Source organism: Macadamia integrifolia, chromosome 14 (genome assembly GCF_013358625.1).
Source record: "Macadamia integrifolia cultivar HAES 741 chromosome 14, SCU_Mint_v3, whole genome shotgun sequence".
NCBI classification, from domain to species: domain Eukaryota; kingdom Viridiplantae; phylum Streptophyta; class Magnoliopsida; order Proteales; family Proteaceae; genus Macadamia; species Macadamia integrifolia.
Genome location: NC_056570.1, coordinates 18,369,358 through 18,395,645, shown reverse-complemented (window position 1 = coordinate 18,395,645; position 26,288 = coordinate 18,369,358). Strand labels below are relative to the sequence as shown.

Genomic DNA, 26,288 nt, shown 5'->3' with positions numbered 1-26,288 from the left:
CAGCAAAGAGAGAGACATCAGCAAAAAAAAAAAATCCCAAAAGCTCCCTGCCCTCCGCCTTCTCTGTTCCTTCCGGCAGCACCACCTGCCCTCCGCCTTCTCTGTCCCTTCCGACAGCAGCCGCCGCCTCCTCTCTGTGTCCGACGGCAAAGAAAAAAGAGAAAAAGAATCGAGAAGAAAGAAGAAGACGAAGAAGAAGAGAGAGAGCGAGGAACATACCTGGGTCGATTTGCTTCCGCCTTTCTCCTCTGGTTCCATCTCCCAGAAGGAGACACCTCCTTGGTCGGTAAAACCCACCCCCACGATTCCCCTTTTGTTCCTTTTTCTTTTATTTATCTTTCATTTCCTAAAATACCCCTCCCTTTCTCCTTTATTCCCCTTTTGTCCCATATATTTTTATTTCCAAATCAAACCCCTATCCCACACGTGATTGACATACCTTTTTGTGGTTTAGTTTGAACTTCCAAAAAAAAAAATTTACTATTCTGTCCCTGCCCTTTAAGCTTCCAGTGATTTACTATTCTACCATTATTCTTTGAGTGCTATTTTGTTACTCATCACCATGGTAGCCAATAGTGAAGTTGTTCAACAGCTGAATTCCTATAAAGGAGAAACCGATACAAAATTTGATGCTCTCACTAACATGGTCACGTCCCTAAAGACAATGGTGGAATCTATGCAAGTTTCTATTGATCGTTTGGTGGCAGCAGATAAAGGAAAGAGTCCCATTCAGTTTGGGGATTCTTCCAACACCACTCCACAGGATCTGCCAGTAACACCACCACCACCTCCTCCACCACCATATGGGACTGGGAGACATGATGATGGAGCAGAAAGAGCAGCAAAACTGGATGTCCTTGATTTTTATGGAGACAATAATCCAGAATTGTACCTTGACTGGATTCACAGTTTAGATACATTCTTCAGATGGTACGGGTTGACTGAGGCTCGAAAGATCCTATTTGCAGAGACCAAACTGAAAGGCACGGCTAGAGTCTGGTGGATCAAGCAACAACAACAGAACCGAACCCGAGGCATTGGGTTGGTCACTACTTGGGCTGAAATGTATGAAGTCATGAATCGACGATTCTTGCCTTCAGATTACAAGCAACACATGCATCTCAGGTTTGCACAGTTGAAACAAGAGAATTTGACCGTTGAAGAGTATGTTGCTAGATTTTATTATTTGGCCACTCGTTCTGACTTTGAGTGGGATGAAGAAGTCTTAGTGGCCCAATTTCGCAATGGTTTGCACCCTCAACTTAGTGCTGCCCTTGCATCTAGTCGACTACCTACAATGGAAGACGCCGTACAAGTAGCATATCAGGTTGAGGAAAGTCTGAAACGCCCATACAACCGGAGAAATTTTGCAGATACTTTTTCTCGAGGTACTAGTTGGCAACAGTCTCCTACCCAAGAGAGGTCATCTAGCAAGCCACAGGCAAGTGCTACATCTATGGCTTCTTCACGACCTAGTCGGCCGTATTCTCCACCTCGACATGTTTCTAAAATGTCATCTTCACGGCCTACTCGCCCATATTCACCCCCTCGGCGTGGTTCAGATAAACCTTCTGATTCTTCAAAATTTACAGTTCGGTGCTACTCATGCCATGGATTTGGACATATCAGTGCCCAATGTCCCAGCTGTTTGGTTGCTTTTATTGATAAAGATTCTCCTATACCATATATTCCCGAAGAGCAACTTGGTTCTGACACAGTCGATTTAAGAGAAGAGCGTGCAACAGGTGAAGTCAATGACACTCTCAGTGACGATGAACAACATCCTTTTTATGTCATTCGTCATGTGTTGACCACTCAAAAGGCCACTGAAAATGAAGATTGGCGCTGCAGTAGTATTTTTCAGACTCGTGTGAAGTGCAATGATCAGTTGCTAACCTTGGTCATTGATGGAGGCAGTTGCACTAATGTTGTCTCTGAAGACGCTGTTCGTAAGCTGGGATTGAATACAGAACCACATCCTAATCCTTACAAGGTTGCTTGGGTGAACAACACTAATCTCAAAATCACAGATAAGTGCTTGGTCACATATTCTATTGGTGGATTTAAGGATACAGTCCAATGTGATGTCCTCCCTCTGAAGGTGTGCCATATCCTTCTTGGTCGACCTTGGTTGTTTGATAAGAAAGTACAGCATTGTGGCTATGCCAGTACCTATGCCTTCAAGCATGCCAACAAGACTATGAAGTTTCATCCTGCAAAAGATCTCCCTGAAATTAAGCTCAAGAAGATGGTGGGATCATTCCTCATTCAACGTATTCCTTCAGACGGTCTCCTCGGTCCTTTCCCTAACTCGACAGAGTCGAGTTCTTTTCAGAGGAGGAGAGTTGATGTAGATATGACTGCCCTTTTTTGCTTGGACCAGCATGACCGGCTTTGGAAGCCAAGAGCCAAGAAGAACCGGTCCAGTCCAGGGTTTTGGTCCAACAAGGGTTGGAAATAAAATTAGTAGTTTACTTAGTATTTTATTTCATGCTTTTAGTTTCCAGACTTGAACGTAGGAGTATGATTTATTTCCTTGCTTTGGTTTCCTTTTATAGTTGTTTCCTAGTTTAGGCTAGTTTCCATTCCAGTTACGTTTCTAATTTCATGTTCCTATTTTCCTATATATTAGTTGTAATCGATTGAAGTTTTAGAGAGCAATTTGATTATTGAATGAATGTGTGAGTGTGATCCTCCTTTTCCCCATCTCTACTCTGATTTCCCCTCCCTTCCCTAAGGGTTCTCTATCACTTTGTATCCCAACCCATTTGCTGATATTGGGATTAGTGGATTACTAATCAATGTCAAGTTCTTCTTTCCATGTTCTCTCAACATGGACCAAACATATGTACTGCTTAAAAGAATGCAGGTTGTGTTCAGAAATTACAACCCACAAGGATGTCGAAGTAATGGAGGACTTGGTTGATGGAAAGCTTCCTTGACCACATGTGCACAATTAGTATCTCTCTATGATCCATTTGTTTCAAGAGCTCTCAATGTTTTTCGTATTGCAATATGCTTTTCTCCTTTTTTTGTTATATTTTACTCCATACCAATAATGAAGAGGAATTTCCATCACCAAGGAGGGTGGAAGAGATAAGGGGAATGAATGCACATTCCCTTCATTATCATAGAAAGAACATCTTCCACTACCTTTTCCCAAAGGGTTCTTTACTTTGAGATTAAATTATTTCCTTTGCTTCCCAAAGAGTTCTTTACTTTGAGATTAAGTTCTTTCCTTCGCTTCTCTGCCTTACTTTCTCTCCTATTCCATCTTTTTTCTCTTGTAACCTCGGCTTTGGAATCTTTTGCCACCTAGTTGTACCACAGTGACAAGGAATAGGAATCATGGAGTTAGAATTGATTATATTCCTCACTTTACATGAGAATCTCTAGTCTTGTGTGCTTAGTATTGTGATGATCACAACACTTTTATTTAAAGGACCTGTACAAGTGGGGAAGTCATAGTTTTCTTGAATTTTCACTCTCTGTCACCAACGGTTCACTTAGAGAATGCCCAGAATAAGCTTCCTTGATTTATTATTTTTTGATCAAGAGAAGGCGGAGAAACACTTCCTTGATTTCCAATATAGCCTTTCTAAGATGTTGCAACCAAAAACCACCCACTTGCGGTCCTTCAACTGCAGACAATACTCTGGACTGTCATGTGGTTTCGATCCAAACGTTGATGAGATGAAGCGAGTTTTTGATAAATTTGATGCCAACAAGGATGGGAAGATCTCTCCAGAGGAATATTGCTCATTGTTGAAGGCACTGGGGAAGCCAAGGCCAGAGCGTGAAGTAGCGAAGATATTTGAGGTTGCTGATTTGGATGGAGATGGTTTCATTGATTTCAAAGAATTCATGGTTGTTCTGTGCAATGGAAGTGGGATACGGACAATGGACATACGCAATGCATTTCATATATTTGATTTTGATATGAAAGGGAGGATAGGTGCAAAGGAAGTACGGGAGATGCTTGTGAGGCTGGGGGAACGGTGCAGCCACACTGATTGCATGAGGATGGTGAGAGGAGCTGATGCAAATGGGGATGGATTTATTGACATGGATGAATTCATTACCATGATGACCTATACCATGAAGCCAATTTGAAATGAACCATTCGTTGTTACTTCCTTGTAGCTTTGGACTAGAAGAACCCTATTAGTTTGTGTTTAATATGTTCCTTTTTCATTAAATGTAAAGAGTAACAAATCTGTATTCTGTACTAGTGTTGTTACAAGCAAACACACTAAAAGAAGAAAACTCATATTAGTTTGGCTTTAACATGATCCTCCTGGTTTGCTTCTTTGTTGTGCTTTGATTGGGTGGAAATAAAATTGTTCCGAACATTCCTATCACAGCCACACTCTCTTCTGAATCTAAACTGTGGTAGACTGTTGATCAACAAATGATTTGTGCCAACCCACACCAAAGAATTCAAACAAAGGCATAAAACCTCTGATCCGGCTCCTCTCTTGAGCGCCCATTGCCTAGGTCTTGCCAACATCTATCTGGGCGAGCGCCACGTGTCCAGGCAAGGATCCAACGGTGCTCGACACCTCACTTTTCGTGCCTCGTTCGCCTTACTTCTTTTTAAAGCATTGGATCTTCGCCCTTGGACAGATGGTGCTCGTCCAGGTAGCTAAGGGCCGACTTAGGTGATGGGTGCTCAAGAGAAGAGTTGAATGACAAAATATGCAAAAAGCAAGTTGTGCCCACCCACACCAAAGGATTCACATCCTCCACATGAAAAGCTCCTAAGATAATGTTACTCTATAAATGATATCAATTATACCAGATGGAATGTAGTAGCTTCCTCCCCACCCCCACCCCCACCCCCCCAAAAAAAAAACTCCTGGATTGGCCGGGGGGTGCTTGTGGTGGGGGGGGGGTGTACCATGACGAAACAAGGGAATGAAAGGCCGCTTTGCGTTGGATGCTCTTTACCCTCCCCACAATGATGGCTCTGTTATCTTGGGGAGCGTTGAAGCTTGCTTCTTCTTCAGAGTTTTCTTGGTCATCAATATGACATGTCCTTAATAGAGCTCACGGATTTAGTTCTCGGTATTGGTATGGATCTCTACCAATACCAATCCGATCTGGATTGGTATCAGTCACTTTGACCTTTCGTTTTTCAGAAAAAAAAATTTTTTTTTTTTTACAATTTCATCCCTAACATGATACGATAACCGATCTGAATCTGTTAAGGATTGAGGATTGATACCAACTGATTCGGATTCGATACGTCTGATACATTACCGATACTTGAAACCATGCTAACAGAAGGTATGGGTATGATTGTCATGAGTTAGAATGGAAATCTAGCTGCATAGATGATAGGTTGAATTCGATGATTAAAATGGTTGGGCCATTCAACTGTTGTAATTTAACCAGATCAGCACATTAATTATGCCACCTTGGATCCTGTGTCTCCTACATGCTTGACCACAGGATTGGATCTCACATTTAGGAGATTAGTGATCTGAATATCTTTTGCCATTTCTTTTTCTTCTTCAAATTGTTTATGACAATGGAAGCATATCTGCACAAGATGATTGGGGAGAAGACTCCAACTATAAGATTACCAAGGTTAATCTTATTTTCTCGCTTAAATCGTTTTTAATTGATTTGATAATTCCTGTTTCTCATGAATGAGAAAAAAATATGTTTGAGGCTCCCAAAATTATAGGAGCTATTATGACTTTATTGGTAATGACAAAGCTTCGTTCACAAATGGGCTGGGCCTCTTTAGGCCGGATTGGAACTATTTTGGCCTTGATTGATCCTGATCCTGATTCCTGACCTTATTCCTCCCAATCCGCATGTATGGTTCAAGGGTAAAACATTAATAAAAACTTATTTAAAAAGGAAAAAAAAATGATAGATATATCCAATATGATCCGATCTGGTATCGAAATGCTTTCAACCTTGACTGATTCTATCTATTAGGGGTGTCAATTTTAAGCATGCACCGATAGGCCCAATTGAACCTGACACGTTTATGGCCCGACCTGGATGGTCCAATTAATAAAAAGGATAATAGCCACCTAGCCCGACGGGCGCCCGACTGGCTTGACACATTTATGAGTCCGACCTGAACCAACTCCTTTTTTAAGCCCGACCTCTTTAATACTATTTGAAATTTCTATTTTGCCACCAAGAAAATTGATGAGCAGAGCAAAAGTCCAAGTGTCTTTTCCAATAGAAAATAAAATGTAAAAATGGAATTTATGTAATGTGGTGGTGAATTAATGGTGGGTTTGAAGGATATGGATGTGCTTTTAAAGGAATTAGCATGTCAGTTTGAGTACTTCGACTATTGCATACAAGTTAAGAAGGCACGTTTGTTACCCGTTTAGAGATGAATAGGTCTATAGCCTGACTAAGGCCCATTTATGATAGAATTATAGCTCAAGATCAATCGGCCCAATTATAGACCGCACCATGTCCGCCCTAGCTAAGCCCATTTAGCTAAACAGGTATTCATGGTGCAACCCTAAAATTTGGTTGAACCCGACTAGGTCCAATTGAGATTGACCTGTCCCGATCGGTTGACACCCCTAGATCCTATGACCATTCCCATGTTTTAGAACCTTGGATGGGATTGCTTCAAAATCCTTTCTGGTGGCAATTTTGGGAACAAAAACTGGTTAATTTCCTAAGCTATGTTTGGAAGCTAAGAATAGAAAAGAAAGAAAATATTAAAAAAGAAAATTTGAATTTAAGGAGAGAGATAGACATTGTGTAATTATGATTACACTTGATTTATTCATCAAGAACCCTCTACTAACAAATGAAACATGAAAACCCTTTTAACTCTACTCCAACTGCATGTAGGGGTTGGTCTTGAGACACGAATAGAAATTCCACTTATCTTGGCTATTGGGTTATAGGGCTTTAGGAAAGACAGTCCTGGGCCGTTTCAACTTGCAATTTGTAACATCCCATGTGCGGTTAGGAACATAGGATCCTCATTCCATCTTGCAATTTGTAACATCCCGTGTGTGGTTAGGAACTTAGGATCCTCCTTTCAATTGTCTTGCAATTAAACGTGGAAAGTGAGATCATAATATTTTTGGGATAAGTGTTTTCTATTCAGAAGTAAAAAAAAGTGAGTATATCCACGGTTTCTTCTTAAGTTGTACATGCACAGATAGAGAATTGAACTTGAGACTGTGTGTCTATCCACACAATCTCCAATTCATCCTAACCATTTGGGCAATCCACATATGAAACACCTAAACATAAACCCCCTTAGTTAAATAATGGCCTTTCCTATTAATACAAACAAGACAATAAAAGAAAAAACAATTGCGGAGAAACAAGAAAAGCAAACAAATCCTCAATAATAGAAAGATCACTTTTTATTTTGGTAGAATGCGTAACATCTTTAGGTGGTATAAAGCTTGCGTGAGCCTTTTTACTATATATTGTTTGAATTATTGAAGGCTGCTCCTTTTTCACAATCCCAACTTCCGTGCTGCACGATCCCAGGTGTCAGTTTAATCCTACATCAAAGCGGGATGAATAACCAAAAGGCAATTGGTGGCTATAAATGGACAACCAATGACTAGCAAAGTAACCCAAGCTACTGTGGAGTACCGAACGATTAGGCCCCGTTTCTGTGACAGATTGGTGGAAATTTTATGAAGATGGGTTCCACACATATTGTGAGTTTTTTTTTTCATACAATCCACAAATTGTGGCTTGGGTGGATAAAGAAAAGGTAAGAAAAGTAAATAATGAATAGTGTAATTTTTCATGGGATGGGATTTGGTGAAAGAAATTCGAAGTGAAGTGAGAAAGAGAGAAAATATGAGGATAAAAAAGTTGTATAAAAAATTAATTTTTTCATGAATAGTGTACATAAGTTTACAATAATAACTGCATTTATGTGATGGTCCTGAGAAACAAGTACAAAATTTTCATCCCTTTATTACCTTTTTCATTTTTCTATGTATGACAAATATTGTGAAAATTTACATACTTTTTCATTATGCAAGGGTTCACTAGGAGCCATGTAAAAGACTCACAGAAGAGTTGAGAAAGGTCCCACCAAAAAGGCTAGAATGGAAGATCCACATGAGCTTTCAAAAAAGTAGGGAGGGTACTAATTTTATTTTGGGCAAAGGTTTTATGTCCGCAAGAGTCTCTACACCCACACGCAAGGGCACAGTGGTCATTCCACAACCTTGTGTCTGTGGTGTAGGGTCCTCCTCGCTTATAGAAAATTTGTTCCTTCTCTTAAGGGAAGGTACAAATTAGAAAGTAGGAAAGATACTAATAGTTCCTTAACTTAGATGTTGTTAAGACTCTCCCAAGAGATGAGGGTGGACATATGTAGAATTAAGTGGCCATTGGCACTATTAAGCTCAATAGAATAAAAAAAAAATCATTATCAATCATGATCGATATCGATATGAATTGATCAATTTATATACTGATTCGGAAACTATGAGAGAACCTAAAACCATAAGAGAGAGAGAGAGAGAGAGGTGGGACTTGTGTTGCATGTGGAGATAGACTCATAGCTACCCGTGGTCCCCCCTCATTGGCTCTTGTGTCCTTGTGTTTAATCATTAATGTGTTTCATTTACTATAAGGTTCGGCTTTGAAAAATTGCGAATTATAAAATTGTTTGGAGGATTAGGTTCATGTATGAGATTGTTCTTGTATGCCCTTAGTCTGTAGATTTGGAATCTAGTTTCTCTCTTCATTTAATAGATTCTAAATTTAAACATCAAGGACATCCAAAATTATTCTTATACATAAACCTGATCCGAATACGTGAATGATCTAATTCCACTCCGTCATGATCTTTGTGTATCTAAAGCAATTAGTTATACAAATGTTTATCATAGTGAATTTTTGTTATAAAAAAAAAAAAAAAAAAAAAAAAGGAAAATCAAGTGGTTGATTTAGTAGATTTATAGGATAATTTAGGTTATTCCAGTCCTTTGGAACTAACCCCTCACACTTTTTTTTTTGGGGTAAGGACCCTCACACAGTTACACTTGAAAGTCTCCTTCAGGCTCCAGAGACTACCTAGTTCTCCTGTGCTTCTAAAAGAAAGTTCCTCCTAGTCTTACAGTTTTGATTTTTTGAGCATTTTATTGCGGCCATGGGTTCCGTCAAAGCAGATACAAGTAAAACCCATAGGAGATCGTGCCACGTTGTGGCGATGCCGTATCCTGGTCGAGGCCACATCAACCCTATGATGAACCTCTGCAAGCTTCTCGCGTCCAGAGGAAGTGGAAGTGGAAGCAGTAGTGATGATATTCTCATCAGCTTCGTGGTGACGGAAGAGTGGCTGAGCTTCATAGGTTCCGATCCCAAGCCAGATAACATCCGGTTCCGCTCTATCCCTAATGTCATACCCTCGGAGAAGGGCCGCGCCGGCAACTTCGCCGGCTTCCTCGAAGAGGTTATGACTAAGGTGGAAGATCCCTTTGAGAAGCTGCTGGACCAGCTAGAACTAGAGACTCCGGCGACGGCCATTATAGCGGATACTTACTTGGTGTGGGCTGTTGGGGTAGGGAACCGAAGGAATATTCCGGTGGCATCACTGTGGACCATGTCACCCCCAGTCTTCTCAATGTTCTATCATTTCGACCTCCTTGTACAAAACGGACATTTCCCTGCCAACTTATCAGGTACGCCATCGCTGTACAGACTTAATTACCACAACGACCACTAGAGTCTAGGGTAACCACCCCCACCTCATCTCACACTGTGGGGATCACATCCCATTGACGGTGTGAGATGGAGTGGGATGGTTACCTGGAGGGGAGACGAATCTCTAGATTTTAGAATTAAAGTATTCAAAAATATATTTTTTTAAGTAAAAGATTAAAGTATTCAATTAACGTTGCAGTATATCTAACGGCTATTTACCCAAGAAAAGAATATCCTGGCTGGGAGCAATACTTCCCATGTTTTCACTCGTTAGATCTGGGTCATCTGATTGTCTTATTTGGATAATTAGAATGTCACATGCATCGATCTGGGGTGACGACAGGAAAGAAAAGGAAAATAAAAGGGAAAATGTTTGCTGTGGGAAAAATCATTTTCTCAAAAATAAAATAATGAAACAAAAATCCTGAAGCATTCTTGCAAGTGAGAAGTACGTCATTACCATTCTCATATATAAAAAGATTTTTTACATATTTTATAGGGTGAGGGATCTCAGATAAATAAATTTCCTTTATGAATTTATTATATTGTTTATGAATCTTTATGATGAAATAATTTTTTTTAACTAAATGAATGACTTAAATCACAAGAGAAAAATATCAATGTGTGGAAGGTAATATTTGACATTAAAGGAAATATCACTCCTCTCCCCTTAATCTAAAAATTCTATCATCTGTTTCGTTTCGTGAGAAAGAGCTGTTAAATAATGACTTTATGCTTCGTAATAATCAAATTACCCTTAATGATAGCTGGTTTGGATCTTGGCCATCTCTTCATCTAGCACGGCTTCATCGATGCGGGTCTCATGAATGAGTTCCTACAACAACCGCTCATTGCTCTTAGATCAAACAACCATGGTTGGCGTTTCCAATGGTAGCATGTTTTGGGTGGAATCAGTATAGCTAGTTCCATCAATGGTAGTATTAAATGGACAACTATTATAGTTATATATCGAGGGTTTATCGTTAGGTATTAGCCCTGTTGCTGTCGAAAATCCGTATGAGCTGATCCTACACAAGCATAGACGGCAGAGGCCCAGAGCTTTGTCCAGGGTTAGTCCTCCGTCATTCAAATTAGAGATCGGCCGCACAGTTTTTACAGGAGTAATGGTGTGGGTTTTGATACTTACCTTCCACCTTCCTCTCGGGCCCTCTTATATAGCTCTTAGGGTTTAGGGTTTCCCCTTTCCTTGGAAGAGTCCTCCTCGGGTACACCTCCTTTCCTTTTAGAGTCCTACACGGATACGTCCTATCCCCTTCGTGGGGAATATTTTCTTCACGCGGTTGGCGCGGTAGAGTCCTTGTAGCCTCTATCAGGCGGGTGACACGTGTCCAGGTGGGCGACGCATGTCCTTACCCTACTGGGCAATCAATTTGGCCGTATCAGGAGCCCCCTTACTCTCGCCAGGAGACTCTTCCTGTGGGAGTAATCAAATTTTTCGTCATCTTTCTTTTTTTTTTTTTTTTTTTTTTTTTTTGCGTCCCTTCGGCCTTATTCCTTCGGCTTCGGCTTTAGTTCTGCTTGCGACCGAGACCTTCGGTCAGTTCGACTCGGCCTTACCTGAGCCCCCGACCGAGGTGGGGACCTTTGGTCAATTCGGCTCGGCCTTGCCCGAGCCCCTGATCGAGGTGAGGACCTTCGGTCAGGTCCGTTCGACCTTAGCCTGAACTCCCAACCGAGGTAAGGACCTTCGGTCAGGTCCGTTCGGCCTTGGCCTGAACTCCCAACCGAGGTAAGGACCTTCGGTCAGGTCCGTTCAGCCTTGGCCTGAACTCCCAACAGAGGTAAGGACCTTCGGTCAGGTCTGTTTGGCCTTGGCCTAAACTTCCAACAGATGTAAGGACCTTCGGTCAGTTCGGCTCGGCCTTGCCCGAGCCCATGACTGAGGTGAGGACCTTCAGTCAGGTCCGCTCGGCCTTAGCCCGAGCCCCTGACCAAGGTTTGGACCTTCGGTCAGGTCCTTTCGACCTTGGCCTGAACTCCCAACTGAGGTAAGGACCTTCGGTCAGGTCCGCTCTGCCTTGGCTCGAACTCCCAACCGAGGTAAGGACCTTCAGTCAGGTCCGTTCGACCTTGGCCTGAACTCCCAACCGAGGTAAGGACCTTCGGTCAGTTCCGTTCAGCCTTGGCCTGAACTCCCAACAGAGGTAAGGACCTTCGGTCAGGTCTGTTTGGCCTTGGCCTAAACTTCCAACAGATGTAAGGACCTTCGGTCAGTTCGGCTCGGCCTTGCCCGAGCCCACGACTGAGGTGAGGACCTTCAGTCAGGTCCGCTCGGCCTTAGCCCGAGCCCCTGACCAAGGTTTGGACCTTCGGTCAGGTCCTTTCGACCTTGGCCTGAACTCCCAACTGAGGTAAGGACCTTCGGTCAGGTCCGCTCTGCCTTGGCTCGAACTCCCAACCGAGGTAAGGACCTTCAGTCAGGTCCGTTCGACCTTGGCCTGAACTCCCAACCGATGTAAGGACCTTCGGTCAGTTCAGCTCGGCCTTGCTCGAGCCCCCGACCGTGGTGAGGACCTTCGGTCAGGTCCGCTCGGCCTTGGCTCGAGCCCCCGACCGAGGTTTGGACCTTTGGTCAGGTCCGTTCGGCCTTGGCCTGAACTCCCAACCGAGGTAAGGATCTTCGGTCTGGTCCGTTCGGCCTTGACCTGAACTCCCAATCGAGGTGAGGACCTTCGGTCAAGTCTGTTCGGGAGCAAACCTCGAGGGTTGGTACTCGGTGACGTGGTGGCGCCATTAATGCTCAGGCAGTCGTACCGTTTTTCTTCCAGTTATATTGTGTGGGGGTCCATTTGTGGGGCACTTTTCTTTTTCCCTCGGAGAGCCTTCCTTCGGTCTCGGTGTTCCTTTCGGAGAACTTACCCTTGGTCTCGGCTTTGTTTTAGTTTAGCAACACTTCGAAAGTAAGTTCAATGTCTTGTTCGTCGGACTACAGTCCGTCGTCCGTCGTCCTTCGAGAGGACAAGGTCTAGCCGTAGGCGTCGGAGTCCAGGGGAGGTCCAAGGGATGTCCTCGGACTCCACCGATTTGCCCTCTGCTCGCGACTCGTCGTCTGTGACCTGGCCGTCTGGGTCCGAGGGTGGCTCAAACGGTGTAGGATTTAGGGAGAGGATGCTCGATTCCCGAGCCCAGACCTAGGACCCCTTAGAGGTGGAGGCTCTCCACATCGTTTCCACCATGGATGAGCCGAAACTGCAGGAATTGAGGGCCTCCTTCGGTATCTCGGACGCTTTTGAGCTCCGGCTGCCCAGATCGTCCGACCGAGCCAGCTATCGAAACTCCGAAGAGCTATGCTTGTACAAGGAGGCGTTTAAGGCCGGCCTTTAGCTTCCCCTCCATCCTTTTTTCACCCGAGTGTTTCGGCACTACGGGATTTGTCCGACCCAACTGACGCCGAATGGATGGCGACAGATGCTCAGCTTCGTCGTCCTTTTCTCAAGGCATAAGAGGCCTCTCTCTCTCTCCCTCTCTTCGTCAATTGCTTCTTCCTTCAGGCCTATAAGGGGATTTCGGGATGGTACTACTTCTGCCCTCGGAAGGACCTTTTCTTGCTGAGCGGTTACCCGACGTCGATCCATGGGTGGAAGGAGAAATTCTTCTTCGCGAGGCCGTCCGAGGGATTGCCCTTCGGCACCGTCTGGGATATCCCTGACCTGAGGTTGGTGAACTCCGCCCGCCCTTGCCCTTTTCGGGGCAGATGCAGAGTCGATGGCGATGGTGAGGCCGCAAGAAACCTGCCCTCCAGTCGAGTCCGACAGCCTTAAGTCCGATGCCATCCTGTTCAGATTCGGGCTTAGCCCGGGTGAGTTAGGCCAGCCCAAGTTTACTTCCCTCGGGCATCGGTATTTTGTACTTACCCCCTTCGTTTCTTCATGCAGTGCAAATCTCCAGGGCCAGGCTAGGGCTGCCGCAGCGGAGAGGCAACCCCAAATAAGGGAGGCCAGGGCGTGGGATGCACAGCAGCAGCAGAGGCCAAAGAGGGAAGAAGAAGGGGCCCTCCTCCTCCGAGGCTACCCCCTAAAGAAAAGATCCAGGGGCGAGGGACCAAGCACCGAGGTGGTCTAGGCCCTTGCTGCTCTGGGCCATAACATGCCTGCCCGAGACTCCTCCCCCGTTGCAGACTTCAGATGCCAGAGGGTAGGGAACGTGAGGGCCGAGGTGGGATTTGTCCCTCAGTGGTCGGTCAAAGAAGACGACACCTTGTCAGTCGGGCGTGTTGTTCGTGAGTTGGTAATGAAGGGCAGTCTTCCCCGAGATGCTGCCGAAGCTCAACGGCAAGGGACAGCGGCCATGATAACGAGTGCCTGTATCTTCATGGCCGGGGTAAGCTTCGATCCTCTAACCTTGGTTTATTTATCATTGCAACTTCTGACCATTGGTGTCTTATGTAGGCCCAAAACCAAATGGGTCAGCTGGCGATTCGGGCCGAAGCTATGGGCCGAGACCTCTAGGCTACCGAAAGAGAGAAGTCGGTCTTGGAGAATGAGCGTTCGGTTCTCCTCGAGAAGGTGGAGCACCTGGAAGCGAACCTCCTCCTTACACGTCAGGAATGCGATTGGAAGCTTGCGGAGCTGAAGGCGCAGATGCAGGCAAGGGTTCAAGAGGCCGAGAAGTATAGATCCCCCGAGGACTTTCGTGAAAAGATCAAGTGTGCCATTGCCCCTGGGTTCACAATGGGTGCTATCGAGGTCCGAGATTGGGTCCTCGAGTGTTACCCAGAGGTCTCTTTCGAGGACAGCAGGCTCATCTTCGAAGAGGAGTGTATTGAGGCGGCCCCATCAGCCACCGAGGTTGCCGATGCCGACGATGGAGGCTATAGTGAGGAAGGTGAGGTTCAGGCGCAACGTGAGGTGCCTCCGATGCCCGGTCATGATGGCTCCGATCAGGAGACCCACCATGTCAAGGATGAGGCCGTGAATCCGATGGACCCCCCTGAAGCCACCCTGGGTCTTAGCTCAGCCTTTGAGCTCCTCTTTTTTTTTTATATGAGCCTTTGGGTTTCTTCATGTAATCTCGGCCTTCGGGCCTTTTCATGTACTCTCGGCCTTTGGGCCTTTTCATGTACTCTCGGCCTTCGGGTCTTTTTATGTAATCTCGGCCTTCGGGTCTTTTTAATGAATGTATTTCCCTTTCTTCGTATTCTTCGACTTTCGCTTTTTCGTGTTCTTTCGGGTAAGGTGATCTTTAGCCCGTAGGTAGGTGCAAGAAGGCCGAAACCCATTGTTGGCAGCCTAAGGATTTGCACGTCTCTACTTTAGTACGGCTCGGTCCCGCTCCCTTGGCTTATCCGAGAGGTTTCCTGAGTCCGAGGGCTATGGAATTTTAAGGGATCTTGAACAAGTGGGGTTTTCACCAAGTGTTGTGTTCCCTCTCAGCTCCGGCAGAAGGGTCTTTTAAACTCTGGTATTGATCCAAAAACCAGCTTTCGTATTTTTCATGAATAAGATCCTTCGGAGTTTAGGATGAGGAATTACAACTTGAAAGTGCATAGGAGCAAAAATTGAAAAATTACAAAAACAAGTGTGCTTGCTACTGCACTACTGATAGAATTTTCTTAAGTTCTCAGAGTTCCACGATCGGGGTACCCTTTCTCCCCCCGTAGTCTCCAGGTGATAGGACCCTAGTCGTATTACCCTTGAGACTCTGTAGAGACCTTCCCAATTTGGAGCTAGCTTCCCTTGATGTCTCAGGTCTGATACTTCAGCCCTTCTGAGGACGAGGTCACCCATTCTGAACTCGTTCTTTCGAACTCTGGTGCTGTAGTGCCTCGCAAACCTCTGTTGGTAAGCGGCCATCCTTTCTTGCGAGGTGTCCCTGACTTCGGCCAAGAGGTCTAAATTCGCTCGGAGTCCTCCATCGTTTTCCTCTTCATTGTAGTACTGAATCCGGTGGGTTGTGGCCTCTATCTCCACTGGAAGTATAGCTTCAGTGCCGTAAGTTAAAATGAAGGGTGTTTCTCCGGTGGCCGATCTCTCAGTTGTGCGGTAGGCCCAGAGGATGTGGTGCAACTCGTCTGCCCATAGCTGTTTGGCATCATCCAGTCTCTTCTTTATTCCTTGAAGCGGGGTACGGTTGGTTACCTCTGTCAGCCCGTTGGTTAGTGGATAACCGACAGAGGTTTTCCTGTGGTCAATGCTGAGGGCATCAAAGAACAAGCCGAAGGTCGGGTTGGCGAACTGAGTTCCATTGTCCGTTACCACAACCCGAGGGATTCTAAATCGATAGACTACCGCCCTCTGGAAGAAGTCCCTTATGTTCTTTTCGGTTATCGTCGCCAGTGCTTCGGCTTCTGCTTCTGCCCATTTCGTGAAGTAGTCTACCGCCACCATGACAAATTTCCTTTGTCTCGTGGCCAGGGGGAATGGGCCCAGGATGTCGATTCCCCACATGGCGAATGGTATTGGGCTCGATAGAGACGAGAGCTCGGTAGAGTGCTGCCTGGGAACGGGGGCGAACATCTGACACTTGACGCACTTCTTGACTAATGATTTCGCGTCCTTCCTCATTGTCGGCCAGTATAGGCCCTGCTTTAGCACTTTATGTGCCAAGGCCCAGGCTCCCAGGTGTTGGCCGCATATCCCTTCATGCACTTCTCGGAGAGCGTACTCGCCATCGGTGGGGTTCAGGCACTTGAGGTACGGCATGGTAAACCCTATTTTGTAAAGCGTCCCGTGCTTCAGAAGGAAGCGTGCTGACCTCATTCGTACCTTCCTTGTCTCGTCCTTATTCTCAGGGAGTGTTCCTTCCTTCAAGTATTCGGTTATGGCATCCATCCAGCTATGGCTGTATTCGTCTACGGGTAATACCTCTTGGGGTCTTTCGGTACTTGGCTGTGGTAGTACTTCAAAATACATCGATCGTCTGAGGTCAGTGAAGTCGGAGGTGGCCAACTGCGATAGTGTGTCTGCACTAGCATTCTCTTCCCGTGGCACCTGCCTTATCTCAAAATTCTTGAAGATTGTTATTCTTTCTCGCACTGTCTTCAAGTACCCAACCATCCTTTGTTCCTTGGCTTCGTAGTCTCCATTCACCTGTCGTACCACGAGCTGTGAATCACTGTGCACCTCTAGGTCCTGTACCATCAAATCCTGAGCCAGATTAATTCCGGCTATTAACGCTTCGTATTCTGCTTCATTGTTGGAGGCATCGAAGTCGAACCGTAGGTATCTTGAAATCTTCGGGGCTGACCAATATGATTCCTGCGCCACTTCCTGCGCTGTTGGAAGCACCATCCACGTACAATGCCCAAGCCTTTTCTCCTCGATCCTTGACAAACTCCTGGGGATCATCAGGGAGCGTTGTCTCGACGATGAAGTCTGCGAGGGCCTGTGCTTTAATTGCGGTTCTCGGTTTGTACTGGATGTCGAATTCTCCCAACTCTATGGCCCAGTTTACCAGGCGACCGGACATATCCGGCCACTACAGTATCTTCTTCAGGGGCTAGTCTATGAGTACGCATACCGTATGTGATTGAAAGTAGGGCCTCAGATTTCTTTCCGCTGTTACCAGGGCATACTCCACTTTTTCCATCTTTCTGTATCTTGTTTCGGCATCTAGCAGGGTTCGGCTGACATAGTATATTGGCCATTGTTGCCTTCCTTCTTCCTTCGTCAGTACTACGCTTATCGCCACTGCTGATACAGCAAGGTACAGCTGCAAGGTATGCCCGGTGTTTGGCTTCGTCAGCAGTGGGAGTGCGGCCAGATACTCCTTCAGTTGTTCAAAGGACTTTTCGCACTTCTCCGTTCATTCGAACTTTTTGATCCCCTTCAAGGCTTTGAAGAAGGGGAGGCACCTATTAGCCGACTGAGACATGAATCGCCCTAGGGCGGTGACTCGACCTGTTAGCTCCTGGACTTGCTTCACATTCTGGGGTGACCTCATATCCCGAATGGCTTTTATTTTCACTGGGTTGGCTTCAATTCCCTCTCCGAGACAATGAAGCCGAGGAACTTTCCCGAGGCTACTCCGAATGCACACTTTGCCGGGTTCAGCTTCATGCCGTACCGCCTAAGCACTTGGAACGCCTTTTCTAAGTCTTGAATGTGTTGTTCCGCCTTCAGGCTTTTTACGAGCATATCTTCCACGTACACCTCCATGGTTTTGCCGATCATCCCCTTGAAGATTTTATTCACCAACCTTTGATAGGTGGCCCTCGCATTTTTTAGCTCGAAGGGCATGACTTCATAGCAGTACAATCCTCCCTCGGTCATGAATGATGTTTTCGGGACATCAACCTCTGACATTTTGATCTGATTGTACCCCGAGTATGCATCCATGAAGCTCAGTGCCTCGTATCCTGCCGTGGCATCAATGAGGAGGTCTATTTTCAGCAGGGGGTATGCGTCCTTCGGGCAGGCCTTGTTCAGGTCGGTGAAGTCGATGTAGATCCTCCACTTTCCATTTGCCTTCGGGACCATCACCACGTTGGATATCCACTCCGGGTGTTGAATCTCGCGGATGAACTGGGCCTTTAGCATCTTCTCTACTTCTTCATCTATTTTCTACTGCCTTTCAGGGGTGAAAGTCCTCTTCTTCTGTTGCACTAGCTTCTTCGCCTGGTTAACATTTAGATGATGCTCTATTACCTCTCGATCTATTCCAGGCATGTCTGAAGCTGACCAGGAAAAGACGTCAGAGTTGTTTTGGAGGAATGAGACGAGTTTTTCTCGTTGTTACCTTGGCATTATAGCCCCGATCTGGAATTGCCGAGCGTTATCCCCCTCTTCGGCCTCAACTTGTACTAGATCCTTAGCCGGTTCCCCCCGTTGATAACTGGCATCATCGCGTAGATCTTCTATCGAGAGTGCCTCGCCTGCCTTTTCTCTTCCCCACAAGGTAGTGGCGTAGCACCTCCGGGATGCCTCCTGATCGCCTCGACATTCCCCGACACCGTTCTTGGTTGGGAATTTCATCTTGAGATGGGGTGTGGAGACGACAGCCTTTAGTAGGTTCAAACCAACCCTCCCTAGTATGGCGTTGTATGCCGAGATAATGCCTACTACCAGGAAGTTGATCATGACTGTTACTTGGCGATCTCTGATGCCGGCTCTTACTGGCAACTCAATTGATCCTTCCACTTTTACTGGGACGCCGGAGAATCCCTGCAACGGGTGTTCGACTTTCTTCAACTTTCCCTCGTCCAGGCGCATCTTCTAGAAAGCCTCAAGGAATAGGACATTAGCTGAACTGCCATTATCCACTAAGATCCTCTTCACTCTGCAATCCGCTATGGTCATGGTGACTACCAGGGCATCGTCGTGCGGAGTGTGCACCCCTTCCAGATCGTTGTCTGAGAAGGAAATAACCATCCCTATCCTCGCCTTCTTGTTTGACCATTCAGCCATATGTACGCTTCTCGCATAGGCTTTAGCTTTCCTGGCCGAGACTGAACTTTCTCCAGCGGTTAGGCCTCCACAGATTGTCGCTATAACCCTAGTTGGGCTCTTATTCTCATCCCGGAGGCGATGGTCAGCTTCCTCGGGTGTCCGCTCCCTTTGCCGTTCCTAATTGCCTCTGCAGGCCAACCCCCTTCTTTCATAGAGGCTTCTGCCATCTCTCCGACGGTTGTCCCTACGGTCATTACCGTTTTGGGCATCCTACTTTTTGCGGTCCACGAATCAGCCTAAATATCCTCTTCGGATCATTCCTTCTATTTCCCCCTTGAGGTGCCAACAATCTTCGGTGTCGTGGCCGTGGTCCCTGTGGAAGTGGCAATATCTGTCCATATTGCGTCTCTCGGGGTGTAGTCCCATCTTCCCGGGCCACTTCATGGCTCTGGCATCCGGGGAGTCCTTTATCTGCATCAATACATCCGTTCGTCTCCTGTTCAGGGGTGCGTATTTCTCGAACTTCCTTGGTGGACTGGGTGCCCGATCGCGCTCAGACTTTCATCTTTTGCCTTCTTCGGAGGGTTTGTCGTCGCCCCTTGAGATCCTTTTCCTTCTCGTCTTCCTTTCAGCTTCTTCATCGGCTTGGAGGGTTTCTTCCATCTGGATGTACTTATCGCACCGAGCTCTCAGCTCGGCCAGGTTCCTCGGTGTATGCTTCGCCAAACACCTTTTCAGCTCCTTATCCTTGATGCCTTCCAGCAGGGCTGTGAACTCTTCTTTCGGGTCCAGACCTCTGATCGTGATCTTCTCTTGTTGGAAGCTCTTCCTGTAGTTCTGCAGTGATTCTCCTTCATGTTGGATCGATTTCGTCGGCAGACGGTCGTACCATAGTCTTGCCGCTCCTCTGAACGTCAATGGCAGGGTGCGACACATAATGTTTTTCGAGACTCGATGGAACTGCATAGTGACCTTGAAGCCTTCCAGATGATCGACAGGGTCCCCAGACCCTTCGTAAGTGTCATACTTTGGAAGGCGAAAGTCGATCGGGAGCGAGTCCCTCATGACCTCATCAACTAGAGCCGTGTCATTAGTGAGGTCTGGCTCACGAGCTCCCGTCTGATTTTCTGCCACCTTCTTGATCTCATCTTTCAGGTCCGGATCATCTGTTTAACCCCGAGTCCTCGTGTCTCTGTTCGTCTCCTTGGCATGGTTCCCCATGTTGGTCTTTGACGGCACGCCGCGTCCTTCCCTTGGGTGTGGGACTTTCCCTATTGCTCGGTTTCAAAAATTATGACCGGACCTTATCAATCCTGTACTGCTCCGGTCCTCGTCTCGAGCTCTCTCGGGCTGGATATGGGGGCCTCGCGGTGCTCCGCCGGTCTTCTGGGAGACAGCTTTGGAGACCTCCTTCATTGCCTCGGCCATTCGGTCATATTTGTCCTGGAGGGCTTCGAACTACTCCCCCGTCACATAATCCTGCGCTCCAGGAGGGGGCGGAGGATTACTATCTCAACGCACCGAATATCTGGCCGAATGTTGGTACCTCACGGAACCTTCCCGATCATTGTTCCCCCTTTCTCGTCCAATTTTCGTCGAGGGAGGGAGCCCTCCTGAAGGTTCATCCTCCCCCACGTTCATGTTCGACGCTGCTCTCGTCTTCTTACGATTGTAGGTTCTCCCCACCATTACTGTCGTTCCCACGGACGGCGCCAATCTGTTGCTGCCGAAAATCCGTATGAGCTGATCCTACATAAGCACAAACGGCAGAGGCCCGGAGCTTTGTCCAAGGTTAGTCCTTTGACGCTCAAATTAGAGATCGGCCACACAGTTTTTACAGAAGTAATGGTGTGGGTTTTGATGCTCACCTTCTACCTTTCTCTCGGGCCCTCTTTTATAGCTCTTAGGGTTTAGGGTTTCCCCTTTCCTTGGAGGAGTCCTCCTCGGGTCCACCTCCTTTCCTTTTAGAGTCCTACTCGGATACGTCCTATCCCCTTCGTGGGGAATATTCTCTTCACGCGGTTGACGTGGTAGAGTCCTTGCAGCCTCTATCAGGCGGGTGACACGTGTCCAGGTGGGCGACGCGTGTACTTACCCTACTGGGCAATCAATTTGGCCATATCAAGCCCCAAACAACATCACAAACTTAAGAGAGAAGAGTTGATCTACTTGATGCCTTAGAGAGTTTGTTCATCATCTTTGGAAATCAACATGAGTTTCGGTCCATGTCAATTCACATCCATAGCAGAACTAAAACCCACACCTGCAATCAAAATTTATGAAAAAAATAAAAATAAAATTGGGATGTCGGTTTGGACCAACTTCGGTTTTGTTTCTTATTGGTTTACTATATGTTTGATCTCAGTTCACTAAAGAAAATATGAAAAAAAATTTTATATGAATTTTGGGTTGGTATTATTTTTATCGGGTTATCTCGATTTCAGTCTAATTTTTTAACTTTAGTTTGATGTCTTATTGATATCAATGGGATATGGTTTAGATTCGATCTCAAAAAATCTCAGCTCAAAACATGATCCAATAATTTCTTTTGGGTTTCAGACTGAGTTTTGACACCCCTAGGTAGATCAGGTATTCGTACTAGAATGATTCTCATACGGTGTTTGATCTACACTTGGACTTCACTTAATCTTTCTCCCCTTTCAATTGGTTTTTATTTTTAGTGGAGTCCAAGTATAGATTACACACCAGACAAAAATAATTCTCGTACGAGGACCTGATCCACGTTTCCCCTAGGTATCCTATACGATTCCCAACATTTAAATTCATTGCTGCCGTTGCCCTCTTATCTGTTTCCTATTCTTTATTTAATTTTTATTATTTTTTTGGGTAGAAAAGTGTATGCAAATAAATGACAGAAAACCGGCTCTCTCATGTGGCAGAGAGGGGACATGAACTCATCGATTACATCCCGGGGATCTCTTCTATATGCTTAGCAGACCTGCCAACAATCTTCAATGGGGCCGGTAGAGAAGTGTTGGGTAGAGTCAAGGAAGCCATCTCGTGGGTGCCTAAAGCACAGTGCCTTCTGTTCACATCCTTCTACGAGCTTGATACCAAATCCACAGATGCCCTAAGGGCAGCACTCCCATTCCCAGTGTACCCTGTTGGCCCCTCCATACCTCACATGACACCAAAAGACAAGAAGAACATTAATGAAGACTATATCAATTGGCTAGATTCTCAATCTGAAGGATCTGTCTTGTATGTATCATTGGGTAGCTTTCTATCAGTTTCAAGTGATCAGATGGACGAGATTGCAGCTGGGTTACATGACAGTGGGTTCCCATTCTTGTGGATTGCTAGGCAGGACACTTCAAGGTTACAGAAGGCTTGTGGGGAGAAGGGGTTGGTGATACCTTGGTGTGACCAGTTGAGGGTCCTCTGCCATTCTTCCATAGGAGGCTTTTGGAGTCACTGTGGGTGGAATTCAACACTAGAAAGTGTATTTTCAGGTACTCCTATGCTTACTTTTCCCATCTTCTGGGATCAAATGCCCAATAGTAAATTAATTGCAGATGACTTGGGAAATGGATGGAGAGTGAAGAAGGTGGGATCTGGGGATGAAAATGAGGTTGTGAAAAGAGATGATATTGCCAGGACTGTGCAGAGGTTTATGGACAATAGTGGAGAAGGAAGTAAAGAGATGAAAAGAAGAGCTAGAGAACTCCAACTTGCTTGTCAAGGAGCCATTGACAAGGCTGGATCTTCTGCGACTAATTTGGACGCTTTTGTCAGGGACATTCTGCAACATCCCTAATGTGACTACAGTTCTAAATTTATATCAAATTGCTCTATAATAAGAACTATTGATAGCTTACCCATGCAATTTGAAAAATGGGCAAGGTCGGTCCATTCTCTGAACCTCTACTAGATGTTTCAAACTCATCACAGTATATGAATCAATTTTCGATTCAAAGTAGGACGTAATTCTCACCATTAGTCAAGAGTAATTGATCAAGCAAAATGAAAGAAGCCTCCCCCCTTTAGATCAAAACCGTAATTGTTTTTGAGTCACGGTGATTCTCTATAGCTATTTCCCTTGAAAATTTTGAAAGAGGGATACTATTGGATTTATTTATATTTAGTGCCAAAGTTTCTAAATATTTCTAATGAGAAGGATGAGTGTGGGTGTGGGTCTACACTTATAAATGGGTGTATAGACACACTTGTATGTGTATGGGGATGTTTGTACACATACAGATGCATCTGTAAATGAACAGATATATATATATATATATATATATTCTTTTTTAAAACAAGTGGTTTTGTTCTTCCCACTATATGTTCTATTCTTCTAAGTCTCTTTGTGTCTAATAATGAGTATGGCTTTCGGACATATTTGTGTAATCAAATATTGGAGTGCACCTTATGTGATTGGGAGTTGTTTTATCTTGGTGGTATAAACACAATAGTCAATCCGGTTGCACAATAAGGGGTGTTTAAAAACTTTAAGGATAATATCATTCTGATACAACTCAACTCAAATTATATTGGTTCCTGATCCAAGAGTAGGAATATTCAGATAAGTCTTGTACTCTGCCTGTGTTTATTTTCTAACAAGCTTAAGATTTTTATAATTTTTGAGTATTAGATAATGGCTGAATAAGACCATATCATGAATCTCTTGCAGCAACATTGACTAGAAAAGATTTCTAGTTGTGGTAGTATTGCAGCAACATTTAATTTTGTGCGTGAATAAATTGCAGCAACAGGCTCTCGTACACTGGTTGTGAGGTTCCTCATGAGTATGGATCCTTTTCTCATGTTTTGATCTACCCACATGGGATCTCATTGTCCATGGTGTATCGGACTACTATGAGTCAATAGTGTACTAATTGTTCTGACTTGTGACCCAAATACCCCATTGGTGGTAGGATCCCATGTGGAAAGGGTAACTCCACTCCTCATGTGGGGAGCTGATCTAGAGTCCTTATTAACATTTGGGAAAAAGAAAGCTACCCGGTTGCATGTATCTATGCCTAAGCATAGTCAGATGTGAAAAGACTACGTTGCCCCCCTCTCCCAATGCATTGAAGATGCCTCCACGTTCCTTGTCATTGGTCTATGCCCTGTTGACGTGACCATACAAATGGATAACATTCTCTTGTCCCATAACATATACAAGACTAAACCTAATAAGATTAGACATATATAAGACTAGAGGTGAGAAAAGTGACTTGCTTGTAATGGAAAAACAAGGTAATTAAGCCCACAAAAAGGATGATTACTCCATTGCAGTAGATAAATACAACTAAAAAGACTACTAGTGATAGCAAAATTAACATCAGAATTAACACACAGTAATAATATAGTAAACCTATGCAATGATCTTTTTCCAATGGTCCTTGGCATAACGGATGAAGAGAGAGCGCTCTATGTCACCATCGATTAAACGGTTGTGGTTAAGATCATTGGCATAAATGGCACGTAGAGCTCTGAGGCTGGCAAACCAGAAACCACAATCCTTAAGGGCTTTCCTTAGTTCCTCCCAGCTTATATAGCCATCATTGTTGGTGTCTATCTTCTCCATCCACTCACCTAGCAACCTGTCTTTTGGTACTGAGATATGATGGGGCATGTTGTGTTCTGGTGGGCTATAATGGGGCATATATGATATATGTATTGACAGAATTACAAACCCACCCGTCCACCTTATTACATCTCTAGCATGATACACAAGGAGAGGGAAAGATGATATAGGCCTTTTATAGCTAGAGCTCCTGCATGCAGAGACCCAGAAAGATCAGGTCCTATTGTTGGGAAGTCAATAAGCTAGGACTACAAGGTAGGGTTTAATAAAAAATAGAAGAATAATCTTAATTTGAGTTCTGATTTGATTTTTAGAACAATGATTAAAACATCTTATCAACCTAAAGAGTGGATGAAAATGAATGGCCTAGCTAGTGCGTTTATTATTTGAATCACTTTAGTCCTTTCCACTTACTGGTGTAATCTTCGGTGATTGTCATAATTTAGCTAGTGATGACTGTGATGAGATCGAGGAAAGCAGATTGTGTTGGTCTGTGATTCGCATTCAACAGTGCTACCTGAAAGCTTCTGTGTCTTGTCTTTCTGTTGTTTAATTCCATGCATCAATTAATAGTATTTGGTAAGTTTGGTTTTGCACTACCACCAAAAGTTATTGGCTTAAAATGGATTCAGCATTATCAGCTGAGGTTTAATTTCCAAATTAAATTAATTATAACCAAACCAATGATCTTTGCATGCTTTCACTCTTCCAATTAGAGAAAATATTGATATGAACTCTGAAAATGGAAGAGCAGAAAATATTATTACTTCCTTTTATTTTATTTTTTTTTCTTTTTGTGATGAATAAAATTTTTACTGAAACCAAAGAAAGAAGACAGACAACAATCCAAATAGCCAAGGGTAAGCCCTAACTCAATAAATCTAAACATCCATAAAAGAGGAGAAATAGAAGTAAAGATGATACATCAAAACTAGAGGGGGAAGCAATAAGAGGAAGATCCCAAGTGAAGGCAAGATGCCTATTCTTATTTGAGTCCGGCAAATTACATAATTGTGAAGGGCTTTATTCCAAATCTCAAATGTGATAATGTCCTAGATTTTCTCAATAGTGCATGATGACGTTGTCTATATCCTTTTGTTCTTTTCTCCACAAAATGCGATGAATCACAGTAGAGAAAGCCAACCTACCTATCACATCATAGGAGGATTTTCTATTGAAGATTTTGTGAACCCACTTCCATTGTTTGTCGCAAGGTAGGATAACTCTAAGATTTGGTTAGCATTTTCTAAGGATACATTTCCAAACAACATTAGAAAAAGGGCAATGCTACCGATTAAGGAAAAACAATGAAGAGTGAGGAGCAAGTGTGACGGTCCTACAATTATTCATCGAAGGTTCTTGTGTGGTTTTTTCCTTTTCTCTCTTAGAGTTGCAGAAAGCTTCAAAGCTTCAAAGGTATTGAAATGAAATCCCACTCCGATTAAAGGGGTATTTTTGAAAAATTTTAACACCTAAAGGGGTATTTGCGAAGCCATAGGGGAAGGGGATTATTCCATTTCGATGCATGCGACTATGAGTAGGAGGAATTTTTCTACTACCCGTTTAGCAAAGAAATTTTTTCCATATCAACCTGCTAATGTTCTACCACCACAACACCCTCCGCCCCACCCCACCCCCCCTCCCCCCCCCCCCCCAAAAAAAAAAAAAAAAACCAATGTTTGCTACGTGGAAAATTATGATGAAACCTAAAA

At 44.7% G+C, this 26,288-nt stretch overlaps 2 protein-coding genes across 2 annotated transcripts in view; both read left to right on the top strand.

Moving 5' to 3' along the window:
- Window positions 1-4,311, top strand: part of LOC122060566 (calmodulin-like protein 30) — a 9,910-nt gene extending 5,599 nt beyond the window's left edge. Inside the window, exon 4 of the mRNA XM_042623699.1 lies at window positions 3,648-4,311. Coding sequence (XP_042479633.1) covers window positions 3,648-4,113 — 466 coding nt within the window. The 3' untranslated portion in view covers window positions 4,114-4,311. The remainder of the gene's footprint in view (window positions 1-3,647) is intronic.
- Window positions 4,312-8,977: 4,666 nt separating this feature from the next.
- On the top strand, window positions 8,978-22,965 carry LOC122060524 (UDP-glycosyltransferase 87A2-like). The gene is made up of 2 exons (XM_042623636.1): window positions 8,978-9,656; window positions 21,926-22,965. Exons 1-2 carry the CDS (start codon window positions 9,125-9,127, stop codon window positions 22,801-22,803), a joined length of 1,410 nt encoding a protein of 469 aa, XP_042479570.1. The 5' UTR covers window positions 8,978-9,124; the 3' UTR covers window positions 22,804-22,965.
- Window positions 22,966-26,288: the final 3,323 nt, after the last annotated feature.